At 51.2% G+C, this 24,288-nt stretch overlaps 1 protein-coding gene across 2 annotated transcripts in view; it reads left to right on the forward strand.

Moving 5' to 3' along the window:
• Window positions 1–3,604: 3,604 nt before the first annotated feature.
• Window positions 3,605–24,288, forward strand: part of Abcc6 (ATP binding cassette subfamily C member 6) — a 57,842-nt gene continuing 37,158 nt past the window's right edge. For both annotated transcript variants that reach the window (XM_004644504.2, XM_023704686.1), the window contains exons 1-14: window positions 3,605–3,695; window positions 5,002–5,184; window positions 6,042–6,167; window positions 6,294–6,422; window positions 10,613–10,738; window positions 12,700–12,761; window positions 14,678–14,809; window positions 16,567–16,764; window positions 17,334–17,511; window positions 17,892–18,053; window positions 20,191–20,283; window positions 21,692–21,895; window positions 22,045–22,191; window positions 22,883–22,970. In XM_004644504.2, the coding sequence (XP_004644561.1) occupies window positions 3,660–3,695; window positions 5,002–5,184; window positions 6,042–6,167; window positions 6,294–6,422; window positions 10,613–10,738; window positions 12,700–12,761; window positions 14,678–14,809; window positions 16,567–16,764; window positions 17,334–17,511; window positions 17,892–18,053; window positions 20,191–20,283; window positions 21,692–21,895; window positions 22,045–22,191; window positions 22,883–22,970 (1,864 nt within the window). In that variant the 5' untranslated portion in view covers window positions 3,605–3,659. The remainder of the gene's footprint in view (window positions 3,696–5,001; window positions 5,185–6,041; window positions 6,168–6,293; window positions 6,423–10,612; window positions 10,739–12,699; window positions 12,762–14,677; window positions 14,810–16,566; window positions 16,765–17,333; window positions 17,512–17,891; window positions 18,054–20,190; window positions 20,284–21,691; window positions 21,896–22,044; window positions 22,192–22,882; window positions 22,971–24,288) is intronic.

Below are 24,288 nucleotides of genomic sequence, written 5' to 3' on the forward strand. Positions count from 1 at the left end.
GTTCAAGGGGTTGGGATCAGAAGCCTGAGGGTGGATGGGTAACCCAGTGCTAAGGCACTGAGTTCAATCCCCAGTACCAAAAAGGAGTGGAGGGCAGGTCTCAGCGAACCAATGCTATAGAGGCTCTGTGAGAGGTGAGGCTGAGGACTGAGGAGGATGAGATTTAAAGTAATGTCACATCTAGGAGGGCTGTACACCCTGCCATGCCATGCCACTGTCTGCTGCAACCTGCAGCTACTCAGATTCTGCTGCGATCATAAATTCTCAGGTTCAGTCATGAATTAGAGAGGCTGAGTTTAAAATAAAAGAAGCCAATTTATTTGGAAAAAAGATGGGGAAAAGATAGCTATTCTGGAAGAGTGGGGAGCATCAGAAGTAAACACCTGTGGATTTCTGTCTTTAGTTCCTTTTTATTTAGGACTAGTGATTTCTCCCGCCCCCACATGGACATCTGGAAGTTGTCATCCTCAGAGCGGTTCCCTAGCTGTCTTTGCTCCTCCCCTGAGCACCTCTATCAACACTTTTTCAGGTCCTTAGATTTTTTTTTTTCTTTGCGGAACTGCGGATTGAACTCAGGTCCTTGGACTTGCCAGACAAGCACTTATTCTACTGAGCCATCTCCCCAGCCCCTTGGTCCTTAGATTTTGTCCAGTCCATTTGTGATGGGTGGACGGGAGCTTAAAGAAAAGTAAGAATTAACCGTCAATTATATGGGATACGTTAATGATTAAGTAAAGAGGGCATGTGTTTTATATATTAAATAAGAGTTCCTATGTGGCTGTTCCCTTTTTTTGTTTTCACAGGGGCACTGGGTAACCTGAACTTTTATGTTCCTGGTTATATTCCAGTTTTGCCTGTGGACCCTTCTCACTAATTCTTAATGTTGTTACATGGTGCCATCCCAGGTTTGGTTTCTCTCTCTACCTTTGTCCTTCTCATTGCTGGAGTCTAGCAGCAAAGACAAAAGCTGGGGCTGGAGAGATGGCTCAGTGGTCTAAAGCACCTACTTAGAAAAGCTTAGGCAACTGCAGGGACCAAAGTTCAATCCCCAGCACCACATGCCAGCCAGCCCGCCCCCTGGTGGGCTGAGCTGGCCTCTCTCTCTCTCTCTCTCTCTCTCTCTCTCTCTCTCTCTCTCTCTCTCTCAAATAAATAAATAAATAAAATTAAAAAAAAAAAGACAAAAGCTGTCTTTAGATTTCCTATTAACTTCTTTATTAAAGTTTAATGAGATACTATTTTATCCTTTGCTTCTGCCTATGACTGCCTGCCCCTACAGAAGCAAGGCAGACAGAGCAGGATTTTATTATTCACTCCTGCAGAATGCCAAGGCCTGTCTGCTAGAAAGAGTTAAGTTTTTCTCATAACACATTTGTTGCCCCTCCCCCCAAAAAAGAAAGAAAAGTAGTATCCCCATGATTCCCACATTAGTGAATTCCCATTTTTTTATTAACACATATGTTGTAACAATTCATGGAGTCTTTTCTGAAAAGAACCAGTAGCTTTGAACTTGGCCACAAGCCATACATCTTGCTTTAAAACTCAGGACCAATCAAGCATGGTGGTACTTGCCTTACCCCAGTGTTGCATCTGGTGTGGGCAGATTTTATCTAGGGTTCATAAATTTGACAGCAGTAAAAAAAAAAAAAAAAAAAAGAGGTAAGTTTAGGTATATAAGTTCACAAAGACAAACAAAATCACTTCATTAGAAAGAGGAGAGATCTGAGCAACAGATCTGATGACATAAATAGATAATATATCATTGTTAATCAGCTATTCTTATTTTGAAAATCTGTAATGTATGCATTATGTTACCCAGTTTCTGTCTTTGTTTTTGTTTTTTTCTTGCTCTTGTTTTTACTCTTCAAAATAAAATTATAATTTTAAAAAGCTTTTTAAAAAGAAGAAAAATAAAGAGAGAGTTATCTTATCAGAATAAGGTAAGGAGCTGGGAGCCAGTGCTCAGGGTTTGTTCTTTGTTTGTTTGTTTAATAAATTTAGGACGGGGTTATAGGGTGTACAGGGTCTCACTACGTAGATTGGACCTGTACTGATTCTCCTGTCTTCAGTCTCCCAAGTGCTGGGGTTACAGGTGTGCCACTGTACCCAGTCTCAGTCGCTGTCTCAGCATGCCCAGGGGGCAGGGCTGGCACGGCAGGTGGTAATGGAACTGCGGTGGCCACTGCGCTCTGCCGAAATTGTCCTCTGAGCTATCTAGCTGGCAGCCTGCTCAGGGTTTTTTTCTTAGCCTCTTTTACTATATGGTAAAAAAGGGTCTGAACCCTCTGAGAGTTGTTACAACTTGCTTGTCTATTTTGAGCTCTGAGAGCCTGATCTGGCCCTTTCCCCTGCCTACCTGCAAATTCTTGGGTAAGCTCTCTTTAATCTTTGTGCTGTCAGGTGACAGCTTTGAGAACTGTATATTCAAGGCTACATTAGCAGTTAGTAAAGATATATATGCATTTGTATGTAGGTGCATGAGTGTCCAGGTATGAGTACATATGTTACTAGAGATACTAAGTGGGCTCTCTATAATTGAGCCCCTTTCCACTTTATCTCCTCTGTAGTTAACTGGAGGTGCACAAGCATGAACTAAGGCCCTGGCAACAGAATTGGGTCCCTGGCAACTGGAGCCCACAGCCTATCAGTTCTCCCTAATTCTCTTAACTGCTGTCTGGCAGAGGTTTAACTCTTTCCTGTCAGGGGTTGCCAGAAACCTCACCAAGGCCCTTACTGTTCTGTGCCTGTCCCCCAGCTTTCCCCACCAGTGTTCCAGTGTTCTGGAAGGCTGAGGCTGGAGGATAGCAAATTTGAGCTCAGCCCCAGCAATTTAACCAGATTCTGTTTCAAAATTTTAAAAGGGCTCAGATTTAGCTCAGTGTGAAAACCCAGGGTTTAATCCTCACCCCCCCCCAGGAAAGAAAATTACTTTGTTTTCCATTTTCCCCAATTTAGACACATCCTTCTCTTGTATTTTTTCCAAATCACCATATCCTATTTTGTACGATCATCTCTTTTCACACTAGCAATCACCTGGCATATTAATATATTTCTGCATTGGCATTTTAAACTAGTGATTAGTAAGACACTAACAGTAACGAAGGATGAGCTGGGAGGATTCTGTGAGCCTAGAGTTTGAGGCTAGTTTGGGCAACATACCAAGACCCCTCCTTGTCTGAGAAATAAAAATAATACCTAACTTATTTAGCATGTACTGTGTTTCCGGCACTCATACCCACCCTATGGTTATTCTCTTTGGCTGTGGCCACATCGCCAATGACAACCACGTTTACATCTGTCGTTTCTTCCACTAGGATAAACTTTAGGCATTGCTGGATCTAAAGGGCTTGGGGCATTTGGGATGGAACTTGTTGTTGGGTGCTGGGGAGTGTGGGGTGTCGCTGCACCTTCGGGGGTTCAACGATCCACAATCGCCTCAACAATCGCCTCCCCGGGTGCGGGCCTGGGCCTCCCATCCACTTACCCTCGTTCTTCCCGGGGCCGTCCCTCCCCCGTAGCGCAGTCAGACCTTTGCCCCGGGCCTGGCAGGTCTGAGCTCCAGCCCCTCCCGAGTCCGCCCCTTGCCCGGGAGAGCACGGTGGCTAGGCTGAGGGGACAGACGGACACGGGACGCCGCCGGGACCGACCGCAAGGAGCCGATGTCCGCGCTGGGCGAGCCCTGTGCCGGCCCAGGGGTGAGTTCCGTCCCTTGCCCGAGCTCAACCGCTAGGGCAGTCGTAGACAGCTCGGCCTGCAAACCTGGGGTGTAGAGAGACCCCAAACTGTGGGCCCCTTATGCATGTACAGTCCGAACATCCGTGCAAAGCCCAGGACTTTTCAAAGGTCCTGGGACCTCCCAGCTTAGGGGCTTTGGCCCTTCCCAACAAAAACCTGGTGGACCGTGCCCAAACTCGTCCCACCCCCAAGGAGCGCCTTCCGATCTGCTGGAGCCCCTGACTCCCTGGCTTCCTCCAGTGGCCCGGATCCAGTCCCAGCAAAGCGCTGTGGAGAGTGGAGTCGGTGGGGTGGCGCCCCCCACCGGACCCTCAAGTAATCAGACTGATGTTGGCCCTCCGCCTGTGCTGTGCTGCGCGCTTCAATCCTAACCCACCCAACATCACTCTTGGAGAAAATGTTCTATCCCCATTGACGGGAAAGGAAACTGAGGCCCCGAGTGGTGAGTGGAGAAGCTAGAACTAGAGACAGGCCCTGAGGGGAGGGGCAGAGGACTCTAAACTTCACTGATTTCTTGTCCATAAGAGGGGGCCAGCACAAGGGTCCAGATAAACATCACACCTAAAGCTGGGTGCGGTGGTGCTGTCTGTGACCTAGTGCTCTGGGAGGTGGGGCAGGAGGATCGCCAGGTCCTCCACCTTGGGCATCTTAGGGAGGCCCTGTCTCCAAATTTTAAAACTGTTTGAACGGGTAGGAAGTGCATCTCGTTGTTTCACTGTGAAGGTCCTGGGTTCAATCCCCAGGATGGGATTTTAAAAAGTCACGGATCAAGACTCCATGAGACCCGCTTTGGGGCCGTTGTGTTCCTGAGAGGAGCGTTCCTGTTTGTGTGGGCTGGGAGGAAGCAGTTTACCTGGTCTGTGGTATGGAAACAGTGCTCCCTGTTTCCTAGGACTGTTCCCCAGAGGTACGGTCTGTGCCAAGGACGCATTATGGGGCCCAGGTTCCCTCCAATCCAGGACCCAACTCCCTGGGTTCAGATCCCAGCCCCACCACTGCCCCCTGGAAAGCACCAGCCAAGTTACAGAGCCCCTCTGGGTCTCAGCTTCCTTGTCTGCTAAATCAGTAGGAGGGTTGTGTCTAGCTTGTAGAGCTGATGATGTTAGGATGAAAAGAGTTGGGAATTAAAAGGTGCTCCAGAAAGGGTTTGGAACATGTGTATGTAAATATTAGGAGTTCAGAATGCTGCCTGACCCTCTGGACGGGTCAGACTGGGACTCCAGTGTTATACCAATCTAAGCTCCTCCCCACCTGCTGTCTTTTCAGACATGGAACCAGACGGAGCCAGAACCTGCTGCTTTCCACCAGCTGAGCCTTTGCTTCCTGAAAGCGGCAGGGGCTTGGGTGCCCCCTCTGTACCTCTGGGTGCTTGGCCCCTTCTACCTCCTCTACATCCACCGCCATGGCCGGGGCTACCTCCGGATGTCCCCCCTCTTCAAAGCCAAAATGGTAGCCATTGCCTCTGGGAGGCTGGAGCCAGACAGTGGGGAGAGGGCAAACTGGAGCCTGGCAGAGATGCCCAAATGAATGTTCCGCCTACCGGGGAATGCCCAGGGTAGTGACAAGAGGAGAACCTGCTCATCACACAGATCAATACTGAAGAGGAGACAGAGATAAGCCAAGCGGAACAAAGTTCCCATGGGCAGATTTCGTAATTATGAAAATCCATACACATAGAAACAGTCACACATAACCTGCCATTTTCCACTGTACCATGGGTACTTTTGGGGTGCACAAGGTCTTTTTAGGGCCACATTAGGATGGCCTTTTTAAATTTTAATTTATTTTATGTTACTTTATTTTTGGGATCAGGGATAAAACCCAGGGGTTTGTGAATGTGAAGCATACACTGTTACCACTGAGTTATAGTTCCCCCCAGCTATGCATTTAATTTTGTGTTGCTCCGCCTGGCAAATCTACAGAACAAGTTTTAAAATTGTTCTGTGTTTATTTTAGTGTGTTTGATAAACACTGGCTTTCTGGCTGCAAGCCTCTCTGCTCATTCATCTTGTCCTCCAAGCTGGTACAGTAATATTCTTCAAAGTTCATTCCTTCCTGAGCCACCTTGTACCGTCCCGTCCTGCGTTCTTCTTATGGCACTGTAGTCACCTGCTGTGCAGTCGGGATTGGTCTGCAGTGTCCCTGCTGCACTCTTCGAGCTGACACATTGAGAGCTCCCAGTGTGGCTTCCTTACGGGCCCCACTGCAGATTCTGCAGAACCGCCACCCAACTGGATCTGAGGTCACTTCCAATTTGCCGCCACCGTCCAAAGTTACCCATGGCCTTATCTGAGCTGTTTCCCCAGGTGCTTGGCTTTGCCCTCATCCTCCTGTGCATCTTCAATGTGGTTGTCCCTCTGTGGAGAATCCAGCAGGGGAAGCCCCAGGCCCCGAACGTTCTTATTCATCCTACAGTGTGGCTCACCACCATGGTAATGACCTCTTCGAAAGGACCTGGCTGCTGCTGCGCCAGCATGGGTGGGGAGCACGGGACACATGGAGCCTTCCCTGTGTGCCCCTCCCCACCTTCTCAGGCTCTCCTGGACTTTCTTGCCCAGAGCTTGGCCATGTTCCTGGTCCACGTGGAGAGGAAGAAGGGCATCCAGGCATCCGGGGTACTATTTGGGTACTGGCTGCTCTGTTGTCTCTTCCCAGCTGCCAGCACTGTCCAGCAGGCCTTGAGTGGGGTAAGTGGAGCCCAGGACCACCTGGGGAAACGAGGAAACCAGGGTCCCTTTCTTTTTCCTGGACTTTCCACACAGGAGTTGTACTCTCTGTGGAGCCATGCAGCCCAGCACGTGAAGACACGCAAGCACATCCTCCCCTCAGAGTGTCCATGAGCTCATCCAGTTGTTTTGTTTTAAAATGACTCATAATAATTGTAGATAGTGGTGGGGCACTGTGTGACTGTTTTGGGTTTTCTCTCTCACAGGACAGGGACTGAACCCGGGCTCTCACATATGCTAGACAAGTGCTTTACCACTGAGCTACATCCCCAACCCTTTCAAATTCCAGCCATGGTTTTTCTAAGTTGCTTAAGGTGGCCTCAAAGTTATGACCTTCCTCCTCAGCTGCTGCTTTGGTGCCTATGTACATTGTGTAGTAGTCAGAGCAGGTACTTAGCGCTTGTGTTGCCTCACGCCCTCATCATTTCTAGTTGGTGAGTGCATGCAGCCCTTTCCCAAGTTGGAATATTCAGGACACTACTGTTCATGCCAGTGGGTGCTCCTCCTAACTGTACCTCCTGACGGCTCTTGCCCTCTGCTTCCTCCTGTGCCCTCTTCAGCCCTTGGCAATGCCCACCCTGCGTTCAACTTCTTCCCTCTCCACACATGAGTAAGCTCACACGGCATTTGTCTTTCCATGCCCAGTTTACTTCACTTAATATAATCATCTCCAAGTTCGTCCATCCTGTCGCCCAGACCTTTAGCAACACCAGTTCCCATTTTCTTACACACCCACATCACATGCTCCATTTGCAGGCTGCGTACACACTGCCCCATTCATGCCTTGCACAAGCACAGGCCGGCGCATGCATACCACCGGGCACATGCACATCGCTCTTTCTTACACACACGTGTCCCCCGCCTCACTTGGGTGTCCTCCCCTGCATTCCCCGCATCTGTATTTATACACACATTTCACACAGCCACTTCTATTACAGTTTTCAGATTTGGGAAGCAGCAGTTCCATATCAGGAGACATAACGGATCATTTTATTTGCAAAGAGAAAAAAAAATATTGTCTGAGCCAGATTTTATGGTTGTTGGTCCCTTAGCAGTTCTGGAGAATGAATGCAGGCCTGGGTGGATGTAGGCAAGCCCTTGATCACAGGGCTATGGCCTCCTAGACTAGGTGTTCACAGGCTCAGCTTGGTGACATCATGGCTGGACACACTCTCACCCCCATCTCCCCTCCCAGGTGGTCCTTCTCTGTGTGAGGTGCAGAGCAGTGCTCCTACTTCTACCTGCTGGGTACCAATTTCACAGCCCCTTCTTACATGGTAGAGCCCAGGGTGTCTCCAGCTGTCACCGCACATCCTCCAGAGGCACCATGCCCCTGTTGAGAGTCACTTGCCCTGGGTAGGAGAAGCCACCTGGACACCAGTGATCCCACTGCAGCAGGCTGCAGACCATCATTTCTCATGCCCGGTAGTTACTCTGCCCTGCTCCTAAATGGAGCAACAGAAAAATAACATCCTGTCCTTGTACTTTTTTTGTGGTGCTGCAGTTGGCACCCTGGACCTGGAACATGCTGTGCAAGTGTTTTACCACTGAGCCACACCCCAGCCCAAGGACAGATTTTTATTTTTTATTTTTTGATTTTCCACATTTTTTTTCTTCCATAATTTTATTGATAAACAAATAGCGATGAGACATTTTCAAACCAAATTGGTAGGACAGTTTCAATAATTAACACATTGCATACATTCTTCTTAGTGGTTAATTGCTGTACAAGATGCAGACATGATATCCTATTTACAAACTCTATTAGAACAAATCCCTCTTTTCATTAAGAGAATGTAACTATATATCTATCCTAACCACTTTGAATACACAGATACAAAATGGACATTCATCTGTATCTCCTTTTTTGTTTAGTTCCATCATTTGAATATTATAGGTGTGTTAACTCAGCAAAATATTCTAAAAGAGTCCAGTAGTCCATAATAGCATTGGGTGTTCTGCTTGACTGGCAATGTCAGAAATTGTTGACCTGAGTCCCCTACAGCTCAACATAACAGCATGGCTTTACTTCTTATACTTCGTTTTTATACTTTTCTGCTGGATGGTTAAGACCAAGATAAAGCCAGACCTATGCAACAAGAGTTGTAGCTTTTGGGTCTGATAAGGTCAGTGAAATCCCCTCAGGATTTATCCTGAGATCCTGTACCTCAGATTGTAGATCCTTTGTCAGTGTCAGCCATTTGATGAGTCATGTCCATTGCTTGGCCAACATGCTCTCTGTGAAAGCCTGAGAGAATGTTTTCTCTCCATGTGACTCTCCTTAGGCACACTCTACATCATCGATCACTTTCCTCTTTGGCCCCATAATTTCCTTGATCAGAAAATTTGGGACACTACTGAGTTACATGACGTTACTTGAAGATATACTCACAGGGACAGGTTTTTATTTTTTTAATTTTATTTATTTATGTATGTGTGTGTGTGTGTGTGTGTGTGGCCAGCTCAGCCCACCAGGGGGTGGGGCTGGCTGGCATGTGGTGCTGGGGGATTGAACCGCGGTCCCTGTGCTTTGCTATGCTTGTTCTAAGAAGGTGCTTTAGACCACTGAGCCATCTCACCAGCCCTAGGGACAGATTTTTAAAAAGAGCAACCGGTTTTAATTAATGAGGATACTGGAAACCCCATGTGCTACCCACTAGGTTATAAAGGATGGGTCTCATGGTTGACTTCTAGCTGGGCTGCTGGGAGCACAGTGCAGAAATGGCAGGGAGTCCCGCCCTGGCCCATACTGCAGCAAGCACTCACACACACATTCTCACTGAGTCACATTTATGCTCTGCTGTAAAGTCTACCAGTCCCATTTATTATTATTATTATTATTATTATTATTATTATTATTTCTTTTTGGGTCTTTTGGAGACAGAGTTTTGCTATGTAATTTAGGCTGGCTTTGAACATACCGTGTAGCCTTGGCTGACCCCAACTCTCAGAAATCCTCATGCCTGCGCCTCCCCAGTGCTGGGATCACAGGCATGTGCCATCAAGCTCCACTATGGACTCACTGTGGATGAGGACAGAGGCTGGGTGAAAGGCGTGACTCCTTTAGGATCACACATGTCCAGAGCACAGAGGCCACGCTGATCTCACCTGTATTCAGAACAAGCCTTCCAATATCAAAATAGTGATCAAAATGGTACGGTGGGCAATGTGGGGCACTGACTTCCTGCTGTCTGTTAAAAGAACAATCCAGAAGAATGTACAGGTTATTCTGAAATTCTGGTTTGAAATGAGGGCTTTTATTTTAAGCATGCAAGTTCAACTCACATTAGCTTAAAGGAAAGGAATCAGAGGAATAGCATCAGTGTGTGACTGCAGTAGCTCACCCCTATGGGCTCTCCTTGGCGCAATGGACCTGGGCACTTGGAGAATACCTCCACATAGCCTCTCCCTGTCCCTTGGCTGCGCGCTCCCTGGGGTTGCAAGAAGGACCTCCAGCAGCTCCAGGCCCCGGTTCTGCTGCAGCAGCCCTGGGGTTGTCCGTGCGGATCCAGCTCTCACTGTCCCTTCCTAATGATTCCAGTGGCTGGAAGGTGCTCGCCACCAGGTGTCAGTCTGCTGGTCACCCAGGGGTGCAGTCAGGTCTGCCCAAACCACATGCCTAAGCAGAAGGGAGAGGATATTGGGTGCTGTGACCAGAAGAGGGGACAGGAACATGAGGCTGTCACGGCACATGGCAGCGCAAGCTCCCACTTGAATCAGACAGGCCGCGTGCCCCAGAGCCAGTGCTGTGGCTTCTCTGAGCTGTGATTTCCCCAGGAGTGAAATGCCGCAAGGTAACCCTTGCGGTCGGGGTGGGAAAGAGCCTGGGGAGAACACTGTGTGTGCTGAGGTAGAATAGAGGCACAGTAAAACCAGCGCCCTTCTCTGTCAACCAGAGGTGCCTCGAGGGAGTCGGACAGGAGGTCAGGAGGGGGGCAGAGATGGAGAGGTGATCTCCTTTAGGCAAAAGAGAAAGTCCAAGCATCCTTGAGTTTCATCACCCCAGCCCCGCGGCCCTGGTCCCCGTCTGGATGCTGCCCCTGGCATGGCGACCCTGTCCAGCCTCTACCTTCCTCCACTGAGGGCGCCGTCTGCTGCCTCTCCTCCCCACAGCTTCAGACTCACTGAGGCTTCTGCTTTCTCTCCTGCAGGACTTCCAGAGCGACCCCCTGTGCCACCTGTCCACTTACTTGTGTTTGTCTCTGGTCGTGGCTGAGTTTGTGCTGTCTTGCCTGGTGGATCAGCCTCCCTTCTTCCGAAAAGACCCCCAGCTGGCTGTGAGTCACCAGGTCCCAACCCAGGGCCCTCTTTGTTCCTGCATCTGTCTCTGGATGTGACCAGAGCAAGCTGAACTGGGCCATAGGCTTTTTATTTTTTATTCACCTAGCCATTCAGCAAAATGCGAATTTGTACATTGATTCCTTGCCAGTGTTTGGCTTTCTGTTTAGGGTAAGATAGAAAATCTAGGCGTTAGGAGCCATAGGACCATCCTGCCCCAACCCTGCCTCTGTAGTGCAAAAGCTGCAAAAGGCAGTGTGCACACAAATGAGCAGGGCAGTGTGCTGATAAAACTTTATTCATAGAAACAAGCAGTGGGCCAGGTTTGGTCTAGAGGACATAGTTTGCTGCCCTGCCCTGTGCTTCAGCTGGATGTTAAGGATCTTTAATGAGCAGCAGCTCTGGTCCCCATGCTTAGCAGTCACATAGGGCAGCTGCTATTAAGGACGTCATCTAACACACAGATGCCTGGGAAACGATGCCTGGGTTTGTGCTCTGCAGAAATATAGGCTCAATGAGAATTTTCACCAGGTAACTCAAGTAGTCTGTAAAATCAGGAACAAATTATCTAGGGAAGATACTGACCTACCTTGTTTTTAAAATACTCAAATGAGCCAAGCCTGATGATATATACCTGTAATCGCAGCACAGTACAAGGCTGAGGTAGGAGGATTGCAAGTTCGAGCCTGTCTCAGTTACTCTTCTCTCGTTGCTGGGACAAATACCTGACACCCAAAATGAAGGAAGGAAAGTTTATTTAGCTCACAGTTAGTGGAGGTTTCAGTCCATACTCAGCTGGCTCCAAGACAGACGGCACATGGCAGAGGGCAGATGTTCATGGTGGCAGAAAACAGCAAAACAGCAAGATCAAATGGGAAGCATAGTGGCAACAATGGCTGCAGAGAGCACGTCTGTCTCCCTTAAGTTGCATTCAGGCTGTCTGCCCCAGGCTGGGTGTAGCACTCACACCCATAATCCCAGTGGTTCATGAGTTAACCACAAACTCTAGAAGTCTGGCCCATGACTGCATGAGACCTTGGGGGGACAACTAGACACAAACCGTAAGAGAGCCCAGCTTGGGCAACTCAGCAAGACCCTGTCTCGAAATACACAAATTTTATAAAGGGCTAGGGTATAGGTCAGTACAAAGGTCTTGGGTTCAATTACCAGTACTGAAAACAACAATAAAAACAACGACGAGGGCCAGTGAGATAGCTCAGCGGACTAAGTGCTGTCTTAGGCGAGTGCAAGGACCTGGGTTTGATCCATGGCACCACATGCCTCACCAGCCCTACCCTGTGATATGCCAAGAGCCACTGAGACCAGGCGTGGTGGTGGCATACACCCATAATCCCAGGGCTGGGGAGGCTCACTAGGAGGATCACTAGGAGTCTGAGCTGCATAGTGAGACCCTATACCAAATACATTTAAAAAATAATAAAAATGATAACAAGAACAACTCAAATGTTTGAGTAATCTATTTAAAACTGTAAATGGACTTTTTCTTCCTATCAGAATGGCAAAAAAAAAAATTAAAATATGGCAGCAAGGTGTGATGGCAAAGATATGGTGAAATGGGCACCTTCATGCCTTGTCAGTGAAGAGATTAGATCATATGGTCTTTCCAGAGCAGCTGACAAAATTGACAGGGCTGATCCCTCTGCACAACATCTGCTTGGACAGACAGCCAAGAGCTCCCCCTCTTTTGCCTGCGTGGTCCTTGCTTTGAGAACATCTTGGTCTTAGTATAAGAGCGGCTGTTCTTGGGAGAAACTTATTCCTTGTTAACTTTGTGAATGTGCTCAGTCCTGTGGACCGGGCCCTTTTCCCTAGTACCAGGAACTACTAAGCCTGCAGAGTCCCTGCTGGGTGAGGTCCCCTGTGTTCCTGACCTAAGTCAGCTACGCACCATGAGTGAGAAACCAGAGTCCTCCCCTGTGCTGTCTTTTGTCTTTTGCAGAACCCGTGCCCAGAGGCCGGGGCCTCCTTCCCCTCCAAGGCCGCATTCTGGTGGGCTTCCAGGTAAGCAGATGCAGGGCGGGGGTTGCATGTGTCCCGACCCCTCCAGCCGCTTCCTCTGCAAGGCGACTTTTCTCACATGTGTCCCCACCCCAGCCCAGGCCTTCCTGCTGGGCTCCCAGGATCCCCTTTACTCATGCAGTAACAGCTGGACTTGAGTCCTGGTCCTGCCCAGGGTGGGCCTTGTCACAAACACCTCAGATCTCTGCTTTCCCATCTGTAAGATGGGGATGACTCACTTCTTGGAGGGTCTTTTTGAGACAGGGTCTTGCTATGCTGTTCAGGTTGGCCTTCAGCTCACCTTGTAGCCCAGGCTAGCCTTGAACTTGTAACCATCTTCCTGCATCAGCCTCCCAAAGGCTGGGATTGCAGGCATTAAAGGAAAGTGCCTAGTGCTTGCACGTAGCAGGTACCAAATTCCATTGTTACTTTGTAATACTCACTATTTGCCTTCAGCCATTTCACGTCATTCACCTACTATGTGCTAAAGTAGGAAGTGGAAGTTGGAAAAGACCAAGTCTTTCCTGCCTGGAGAGTCCCAGGCTGATGGAGATGACAGCAGCTTCTCTGGTGCCAGCCCACACTAGGCACCTAAGAGGTGTTCACCACTGGGGCCCCTCCCAGCCCCCTTCTGTCATAGCAGTCAGACCTCAGTATTGCGGGACCACACAGGTTGGAATCCTGGCCTCATACTTCCTGGCTGTTCCACCTTGGGGAAGCTACTTACCCTCTCTGTGCCTCAGTCTCCACACCTGTAAAATGGGAATAAGGACAGCCTGTACATGTGGGCTATGAGGAGAAGGTTTGTGAGACTTAAGAGGGGGCCTGGTACACAGCGTTACGTATAAGAGTCACTACATAAATGAAGAGCTGAGCCGCTGGACTTGTGGAATTGGTGAAGAGAGCAGAAGCTTGCTCAGCAGTGTCCATGTGAGGGCTTGCCCTCTGCCTTCCAAAGTTTCTCTTGTTCTTTACCATCTCAGGCCATCACCCCTACCCCAGTGGTGTTTTTCTTTTAAGTCAACTCATTTTTTATGTACTTTAATAAACTTTTTTAAAAAAAGGAATCTTCCTATTACTGCCCAAACCTGAAAAAGTTATCAAATCACTTGCCCTAGAAGAGGCCTCCAAAAGTACTCTCAAAGAAAAACCAATGTTAATCATTTCCAGACCTGATCTGTCACTTCTCTGAGTTTGCTCTGTGCTCGAAGAGGGCACTTGGCACAGGCAAGGGGCAGAGACTGGCACCGAACAGCCCTTCCCCTTCGTGTTGGAAAGATGAGAGGGACCAAGAGGAAGCCCGTGGTCCCGCCTGGAAGCCCGTCCTGTGTAACTTCTCACGGATGCACCAAGGAACCACGGGCAGCCACCATGGCACCTACTTGGCAGGGGCCTGAGGAGCCCTGTCTAGGGGCGGATGTGAAGGGAGAGTAAGAAAAGGCCAGGCGACAGGTGGCAGGAAAGACCCCAGAGCAGCGTGGCATGCTCATGCAAAGGCGCTGAGGCCAGCTGGCTGCGACAGCCACCAAGGAGCAGGGGACTATAAAAGGGAGGAATTTGAGTTTCCTCCACCGTGAGTTTTGGACCCCAGATTTCTGACTCCCACAGAGGGGCTGTTTCCCTGGCTGGGCCAGTTGTCCCATGGGTAAGTCACTTACTATCTCCTGCCTGTTTTTTTGTTTTTGTTTTTTTTTTTCCCTCCAATATAAAATGAGCCAATAATGAGCTACTAGGTGAAACATCTCTGTGAACCAAGTAGGTCCTACAGGTCTCAGGTGGGTTCAGGGTCAATCCCTTCATTCACCCAGGGGCCAGCAGGGGTGCAGAGAGCAGCGAGAAGACTTCCAAGCTCACAGCTACCCGCCGGGCTCCTGAGGGGCGGATGACAGGAGAGCTTCCCCCATGCCCCTCTTCTACAGGCTTCTCTGGAGGGGCTACAGGAAGTCACTGAGACCAGAAGACCTCTGGTCCCTTGAGCCAGAAAACACCTCAGAAGCACTTGTTTCCCAGCTGGAGAGGGAGTGGACAAGGACTCGAAGTGAGGCCCGGAGGTGAGCGGGGGTGGCAGAGCAGACCTCGGGCTGGCTCACCTGGCAAAGCTCCCTCAGCACGTGGTTCTCAGTCTGTCATGATCCTATGGGTCTCCATACACAGCTCTTTCCAGAGTAGATGTCACAGCGGAGGCTCACCACTGCAGTCTTAGGAGGCCTCAGAAGGAAGGAGTCACATGGAACAGCAGGCAGGAAGCAGAGGGCATGCCAAGTATGGATCAGAGAGCTGAGCTGTGACTCACTGCACGTAGATAACTGCTCACTTATTATGCAACTTATTTCCTGACCTCAGTTTTCTTATCTGTTCAATGGTGGCAGATTGGCCAGCTTGTGCAAAGCCCTGGGTTCTATACCCAACATGGTGAAAGAAAATGGGGGTGGGGGTCATTAGGTTCTAGCTCATAGCTCATTGAGATTTTTTTTTGAAGGATGATTGATAGAAAACAGAAAATCCTCATAAATGGCAGAAACTTCAGCAAGATTAGTCAGCCAGATGATTTTTAAGGTCTTTCAGGTTGTCCACTCCACCTGGCCCCTGGCTTGGTTGCCTCTCTAGAAAGTTCCATGAACCTTGGGCCTTGGGAATGCCTTGGAGAAGCCAGAGGGAGAGTGGCCTTCAACACAGCAACGTGGCTCTGTTCCAAAAGCTACCCTGCCAACACTGGCCGGCACTTTCCACAAGTCCCTTGACATCGCTGGGCCTCAGGGAACAGAACTGGCTCTGGAGAGAGTTACAAGGTGCCCTTGCAAACCCCAGGGGTTTGAGATGGCTGCTGTGGGTGGCTGAATCCTACAAATGAGGGACGAGAAGGAGGCAGGCAGGCAGGCAGCAGGCCTGTGATGCAGAACATGTAGCCTCAAGCTGGAAGGGGAGAGGCAGGGTATTCCAGCCATTTCTGAGCCAATTAACTACACCTGCAAGAAGTTTTATTTCTGAAACATTTGGCAGCACTGGGGAGAGGAGGAGGGTCTCATCCTGCGGGATCAAAAGCCATCTACCTGCCGGCCAAATCAAGTTCCCAAGGTCTGCTTGAGCCACATGATATTTTGTTGTTTGGCTTGTTTTGTAATGCATTGCCTATTGTTATTCTTTTATTAGTACACGTGTATAGTACATAATATTTATACTACTGGCATTGAATGCAGAGTTGGTACGGGGACATGACACGTCGTCATTCTTCTCACCACCCCGCCCCCAGCTCTTTATCCCATAACAGAGCTCGATCCTGGTCCCCTGAGCCCTCTTCTCACACCGCAGGCTCTGGAGGCAGAGACCTAAGACCAAGTGACAGTGCGTTTTATTTTTATCATTTTATTTTTTTTTTTCAACACAGGGGTTCAAACCCCAACCTTCATCCTAAGCTATGTCCCAGCCCTATGTTTGCTAAGTGGCTTGGTTGTGATCCTGTGGCCTGAGCCTCCCAGATGGCTGGGGTTACAGATGTGTCCCCCAACACTAGGCTCATGTCCCAGTTCCTTTTCATCTCAGCTGTCTGTGTCTGGGCACATTTGCCCCTCTGAGCCTCAGTTTCCCCAGCTGTGAAATAGCTTGCAGAGTTCCTAGTCTGACTGGTGTGCTTGACACCCTGGGCACTCACTGGCTCCTTGGGGAGTCACCTGGTTGCTGAGCAAGAGCAGATGAGGGTGCGGGTGGGGGCAGGCCCTGTGCTTCTGGAATAGAGGGATCCCTTGACCTTTCCCATGTGCCCCTGCTGAGGGCTAAAGCAGACCCCATAGCCCCGCCCTCCCCTCTCCAGGGGCACCTCTGTGTTGACCCGCAGAGACCACAAGAGCCCTGTGGCTGGGGAGCTGGAGACCCTCTTGCCGCAGGGAGGGCACCCACGGGGCCCGCTGCTAAAGGCCATCTGGAGAGTGTTCTGCTGCTCCTTCCTCTTGGGCACCCTCAGTCTTGTCATCGCCGATGCCTTCAGATTCGCAGTCCCCAAGCTCCTCAGGTAGGTCAGGCTCGGGCCCTGGCTGATCTGGAGGCCCAAGCACTGCTCCCAGGCCAAGGTGGTGGGCTGGGTGGGGGTGGAGGGCGACGCCCAGGCTGCAAGGGTGAAGGAGAAAAGATGGGACAGTGATGGAGCTCAGGGGCAAACAGCGGCTGTCACTTCTGTGCTACCTCCTCAGCACACAAAGGCCCCAGAGGGGGCGCAGGGCAGTTCTTTCTTGACATGTGCTGTGTCCTCTTGTGGCCCTTCTCTGCACATGTGGAAACCCTAGGGTTTCTGTCCCAAAGTGCTCTTGTGAGGACCCAGGCAGGTTGGGGTAGGCCCCAGCTGCTGGCCTCACTGTCAGATCACTGCCAACTTAGGGTCTCTGCATGGAGGGGCGGGGGGCAGACACCATTCAGCCAGTCACCCTGGAAGGAGACCTGCCTTGTGACTGAGGAACCCCCGAGCAGACCGGGAAGCGAGCACGGTGCAATCTAGCACGGCGCAGTGCGGACGTCCCGCACCGATCTGGCTGGGCGCAGATGGCGCCTGGTCCCTGGCTCACCTGCTGTTCTGTGTCCCTCAAGCCTCTTCCTGGAGTTCATGGGCGACCCCCAGCTCCCCGCCTGGCAGGGCTCGCTGCTCGCGGGGCTGCTGCTGCTCTCGGCCGGCCTGCAAACGCTGTTCGAACAGCAGCACATGTTCCGGCTCAAGGTGCTGCAGATGCGGCTGCGTGCTGCCCTCACCGGCCTGGTGTACCGGAAGGTAAGCCGGGGCTGGACGTGTGTGCCCTGCAGCGGGGAGATGACCCCGGCGGGGGGTGGGGTGGGGTGGGGTGGCGACTGTTCCTGGGGCTGGGCCCCTTGGGCTGTCACCCCCTTTGTGGCCTGGGAGGCCCTGGGTGACATGGCCCTGGGAGCTCCTAACCTCACCGCCCTGTGTCCACCCCTCCACCCACGCGGGGCTCCTTGCTGGTCACCTTTCTCTTCCTTCATGTGCCAGGTTCAGAGCTCATTTCCTCCTCTTCCAGGCCTTGCAGCTTGGCTTACATCCTGCCCGCTGGCTGCTCATGTGCAGAACCGGGGCTCCGTTAAGGGACCTGCCGTCCTTCCCTCGTCCTCAGCACTCCCTCTTCTTTCCTGCAGGTCCTGGTTCTGTCCCCGGGTGCCAGGAAGTCCACTGCTGTGGGAGACGTGGTCAACCTGCTCTCTGTGGACGTGCAGCGGCTCAGTGACAGCGTGCTCTACCTCAACGGGCTCTGGCTGCCGCTGTTCTGGATCTGCGTCTGCTTCACCTACCTGTGGCAGGTGTGTGCCTAGCCGCGGTTGTGGGCCGAGTGGTCCTGCTTCTCCTCCTCCCTCATGGTGGGCAGATGTGGCAAAAAGTCCATGGCCTTGGCATGACCTTGCGCAATGCGCCAACCTTCTCTAGGACTCACTTTCCTGATCTGTAAAATAGTGCCATTTATCATGACATCGGTACCCTCGGGAGGTTCTCAAGGTACTCTGTAGGCAGAATAAACACAATTTGAAGTTATCAGCAAGGCAAGGGCATCAGTGTCATTAACAAAAAAGAGGTCAAAGAGCATTTCAATGGGAAGCACATGATTACCTAGTGTTGGAAAAGCATGAAGTGACCATGAGCCAAAAAAATCATAACTTTTCCCAACCTCCTTTTTGCTGTGTTATATTAGTATTTTAAAAAATTGAGGTCACAGAGCTGAGGAGACAGCTCGGCAGTGTAAGTGCCTGCCTGGCAAGCGCAGGGACCCGGGTTTGATCCCAGTACCACAAGTAAATAGATAAAATGGAAACCACAGACAATGTCAGCACTGCCTGCATTCACATCCTGCTCGTACTCTACCAGCTGGGAGTACTGTTTTCTGTGGCAGCTCACTGTCTCCAGAAAGAGGGCACAAGTAGGCACCGGGCCCTGCCCTGCGGTTGCCCTAGGATTGCTGGGGAGATGCACTGGCGCAAGGTCCTTAATCCAAAGTGCGTAAGACCCCATAAGGGTTTCACACTTTGGGTTTTTTCTGGCGTTAGAATATTTGCCTAAGTTCAAGGCTAGCCTGAGCTATGTAAGGAAATCTTGTCTCCAAAATAAATTTGCACGTACAAAAGGCGATCTCTTGGAGACAGGACCCAACCTAAACACGACATTGCTGTCTTATGTGGGCCTTATATGCAGGATCTGAAGGTAATTTTATACAGTATGTTTAGTACAGCTATGTTTTGGTTGTGACCCAGCACGTGAGGCCAGGTGTGGCTTTCCCCCTTGTGTATATTGGTGCTTAAAACATTTCAAGCCAAAGCAGCACTCTGGGGGCCGAGACAGGAGGATCGCGAACGTGAGCCTCACCTAGGCAATTTTGTGGGACGCTGCCCAAATTTTAAAAAAGAGCTGGGGAGTTTAATCCCCAGTGCTGCAGAAAGAGGTAGTGGGGGAGAGAATCAGATGCCTGCAAGATACCTGCCCGTAAGATAGCCTGTAGCCTACGCACGTGCACACACTCGGCTGCCCCCAGCAGATGGTGTCACCGTGCAGTCCTGGCTAAGGAGGGACAGCCATGGATGTTGCTACAGATGGAGGACACCATTTTTGTCAGAGAGAAAGTTTTGCCTTTTCCCGTGCTGTTTTTCCAATACCAGCCAAGGGCAAGTGTTTGCCTTCTGGACACTTCTGCATGAAGCCACTGGGGGGCGCCATTGCCACATAAATGAAACAAACTGGGTCCATTCCAAGGTGAGAAGGTAAAGCAGCTAAGGGCTGAGAAATGGAACTGAAGCCCAGGCTGGAAATGGCCATTCTTGGACGTTACTAAGTAAGACACACAATATCCAGTTAAATATGAATTTTAGACAAACACAACAGTTTTTTAGTATAAGTGTGTACCTAAATACCAATGGACATAGGCCATTCACAGGCTCACACTTGCATGGTCATTTGTTAATGCATTAAGTCTCCGAAGGGTAACTTCAAGATTAGAATAATAAGGCTGGGGAGATGGTTCAGTGGAATAAGTGCTTCCCTGGCAAGCACAAGGGCCTGAGTTCAATCCCCGGTTCCGCAAAAAAAAAAAAAAAAAAAAAAAAAGATTGGAAAAATAATCGTATCAGTGACGGGGACAACTACTCCCCTGTTACATACAGGAACTACCTCTCACAAAGCATGGGCAAAATACATAGGGCTGCACTAGCAGGTGGCAGGGGCCAGGGGTGCCTCTCACTCAGCCACAGCACCAGAGCCTGCAGTCTGAGCCCTGAGATCCCACTGTGGTGCCCTCCCACCTTCAGCAGCCATCTCCTCCACAGGCCCCAGGTCCTGACCTTGGTGACCTGGGCTGCCCTCAGCAGGCCCTGGCTGCCTCCAACGCTCCTGTGTTAGGACCCCACTCTGACCAGAGCCCTGGGGTCTTGCATCACCTTGGCCCTTTGTCTCCAGCTCCTGGGGCCATCTGCCCTCACTGCCATCATTGTCTTCCTGGGCCTCCTTCCTCTGAATTTCTTCATCTCCAAGAAGAAGAGCCACCATCAGGTTTGGCGTTTGGGGCCAGGGCCAGGCCAGTCAGGAGAGAATGAGCCTGAGGGGTGTGTGTTGCTGCCAGGCATAGGGAGGGGAGAGGCCGGCCTGGTTTCCTCCACATCACCGCAGTGTGGCTCAGCTCCTCACTCAGGCCTGGACTCCCAGTGCTGGGTGGTGGCTTTGTCCTGCCCAGGATGGACCCCCTCTGCTCCACTCTGGCTCTCCAAGCCCAGTGGCTATGATCTGGATCCCTGTGGCCACCCCTCCTTGCTTGGTTGACTCCCCACTTCTGTGTCACCCCCACATATAGGCTCATCTTCACTTGCCAGTCAGAGGGGACATGTGACAGCCAAACAAATCATGCTTTTCTCTTAGCCTGAGGGCCTTAGTGTCACCCGGAGACCTCCAGCCCCAGTAGCCTGGCCCTGTGACCTCCCAACCACTCTTCTCTGTCTTCCATCCTTCTGTCCCCAGACTTCACACCTGCCAGGCACTCCCACCTCCTGGCTTTGCTCCTGGGCCACTCTCAACTGCAGCCACCCCTGTCCCTTCCCCCAGCTCCTACCCCTTTGCCCATGCTGTTTTTTATTCTCCTGTAACCCTGTCTCTGGGACATGAAGGCATCTGGTTCTACTTTATTAGAGTGGGTATTCCCAGCCCCAGGGATCTCTGCGGTTGACGTGTGTGTGTGTGTGTGTGTGTGTGTGTGTGTGTGTGTGTGTGTGACAGAGAATAGACTGGGTGAGCAGCTGTCAGTGTGCAGCTATCAGTGTGGGAGGGTAAGGGACGGGAGTGAGGAAGGAGAAGGGAAAGAGGAGGGGACAGGAAGGAGGGGCAGGGAGGAGGGAGGAAGACAGAGGGGGAGGAAGAAGGGGAGGGGCGGGCGGAGGAAGAGAAGAGGGGAGGGGAGAGGAGTCACTGGGCACTGCCGCACCTGCATCACCTCCTCCAAGGCACCTTCCACACAGCTTCTCTGTGGAACCCGAGACCCCAGACTGCCTACCTCACCCTCAAGGCCCCCACCACTGAATCCCACACACTCGGACATCACACTAACTCACCCCCTCACCTGGGCCGGGTTGCCTCGCGCCTCTTGCCTACTCCACCATCCACCCTTCCCTGCTGCTCAGTGCTGGGTTCCTCTCCTTCAACCTGAAACTCAGTCATTACCTGCACCCCCAGGCTGGCCGAAGGCCCTGCCTCTGTTCCTGGCCCTCGGGACTTCCTCTGGGGGAAGGGGAACACAAGCATGGGGGCCCTGTGCCAGAGGAGCAGAGTGGGGCAGGCCTGGGAAGGGTATGCCAAGCAGCGGGTGGGCTTGGCACGTGGTGCAGAGCCAACAGGCTTTGTAGAGGGTTCAGCGTGCCAGGGACCAGATACTCTCCACTTTCCCCCTCTCGCTGCTTCCGCCCGGTCCCAGGAAGAGCAGATGAGGCAGAAGGACTCCCGGGCGCGGCTCACCGGCTCCATCCTCAGGACCATGAGCACCATCAAGTCCCATGGCTGGGAGGAAGCCTTTCTGGAGAGGGTCCTGCGCATCCGGGGCCAGGAGCTGGGCGCCCTGAGGACCTCCACCCTCCTTTTCTCTGCGTCCTTGGTGTCCTTCCAAGTGTCTACGTTTCTGGTGATGTCCCTGTGGTCCGCCTGCAGACAACGGGCTCTGGGGGTTGGGAACTAGGGCCAGCGTCGTGGCTTGGAGAGGCAGAGTCCTGGAGGGCCCCTCAACGTGCGGGCTGCCCAGGGCGCCCTTCTCACCCATGCGTCTCTCTCCAGGTTGCGCTGGTCGTGTTTGCCGTTCACACTCTGGTGGCTGAGGAGAACGCGATGGATGCAGAGAAGGCCTTCGTGACCCTCACGGTGCTCAGCATTCTCAACAAGGCCCAGGCCTTCCTTCCCTTCTGCATCCACTGTGTCGTCCAGGTGAGGCGCAGGGGCCAGGGACCTCAGCAGCTTCCTCAGGGCTTATGGAGTTTCCATGTGCCAGAATTCATCCCGATTCCTTTATTTATGTTGTGGCTCCGGATCTCAAATCCAAGGGCCCTATACCAGTGAGCTATATTCCCAGCCCTTTCCTTTTTATTTTAACATAGAATCTTGCTACGTAGTCCAGGGTGCCCTCAAACTTGCAATTTTCCTGCCTCAGCCTCCTGAGTGGGGGGAGTACAGAATGTGTGCCACTGTCCCCGTTCAGTTCCCTTTGTTACACAGTGCCACTTTCCTCATCTGCCTTACAGTCATTTGTCCTTTCCATGGTGAAAACGAGAAACAGTGCAGAACCGAGCCCCCTATATTTGAATAGTTCCCCCTTGAGTCCTCAAAAATAGGTTTGTGGCAGGGAGCTGAGATGGCGCCCCCAGGTGGTCAAAATTTGAAATTATTCCACTTGGCAGCTTGAGGAGTTTTGGTGGTTTCAGTTTCTCTCACTAAAAGCAAGCAGGTGGAAGACCCCCACCCCCACCCACATCATGAGCAGAGCTTGGGGAACGCTGCCCTGAGCTCGGCCTCCACGCTTACACACACACTGAGTTGGGCAGGCAGGAAGCTCGGTCACACAGCTCAAAGGCTGAACTCTTTGCTCTTCGTGTGGTGACCTGAGGCTCTGGCTTCTCAGGCCCGGGTGTCCTTTGACCGCTTGGCCACCTTCCTCTACCTGGAAGAAGTGGACCCTGGCTCCGCGGCCCGGAGTCCCTCCAGATGCCGTGAGTGCTGAGTTCAGCAGGGGTTGGGGGGCATCCACAGAGATTGACACCCCGCTGTAAGGCTGCTGGCAACAGGGTGGCAGTGTCACTGGAAGTAGGCACAGTAGGTTACTTTTCTGCAGGTCGCCCCTGTGGGTCTCTTGCTGGGTGCCCAGCTGTTGGGCTCTCTGGGACTGGTCAGTCCTTGCCCCAGCCAGAAAGGAGGTCCAGGGAAGAGGCTCAGTGGTGCTTTGTAGAGAGGAAGATAGAATCAGAGTTAGGGGAGCCTCTGTGAGGTGACTCCGCCTACACCTATGTGCTCAGCCCCGCCCCTTCTTGGCCCCTCCTATAGCCTGGCTCCACCCACCACTTGATCCCACCCCATCTCAGCCCCGCCCACCTCTTGGCCCCATCCGCCTGGCCCCGCCCTTCTCGGGCCCCGCCCATTTCCTAACCACGCCCCCGCCTTGGTCTCGCCCATCTTTTAGCCCGCTCCTTCACGGCCCCGCCTGCTGCTTGGCTTCGCCCCTTCTCAGTCCCGCCCACCTCTTGCCCCATCCACCGCTTGTCCCCCGCCCACTGCTTGGCTCCACCTTTCTTGGCCCCTCCCACCTCTTGACTCCACCCACCCACTCAGCTCCGCCCCTGTTCGGCCCCAGATCTAATTGGGGGGGTCACTAATTCCTCTGACCTATTAAATATTTGAGGCAAGTTCACACCAAAAGAAATTTATCTGAAATTTATCTCTTTTTATCTGAACTACACAATTAGCTACATTTTATTGAGCTTGGTTCCATGGATGCTCAGACTGGTCATATTTCAATTTAATTGATTGGGCTGAACCATTGAGAGCTTTGTTGTTTTAGAACTTCTTTTTAGTTGACTCCAAATGTGTTCAGAGTGGAGAGCCACTAATCTTTGTCCCCCTTTCTACTTACTGGCTAACAACACCTCTTTCATTGGCTTTGGCCAATGTAAATTGTATCACATTTCTGTAAAGGACCATGTTGTCCATATTTTAGGGTCACAGGTCTCAGCTCTGCCATGTTAGCATGAAAGCAGCCACTTAAAAAGAAATTGATAAAAATATGGCAAATGTTTAATTTTAATTTTTAATATTTCTTGTGTTAAAGGACACTCTGCCATTAATTAATTAATTTCCCTTCATGTTGAACATAATTATCTCATTGTTCTTGCCACTTTCTGAAGAGATTCTAAAGTCTTCTGGCTGCCAGGTCATCACAATGTATCTTTTTTTTTTCTTTTCAAAGTTTTATTGATAAACATATAGCAATGAGACAGTTTCAAATCAAATCGAAAGTACAGTTTCAACAAATAA

Source organism: Octodon degus, unplaced genomic scaffold (genome assembly GCF_000260255.1).
Source record: "Octodon degus isolate 3935 unplaced genomic scaffold, OctDeg1.0 scaffold00200, whole genome shotgun sequence".
NCBI classification, from domain to species: Eukaryota; Metazoa; Chordata; class Mammalia; order Rodentia; family Octodontidae; genus Octodon; species Octodon degus.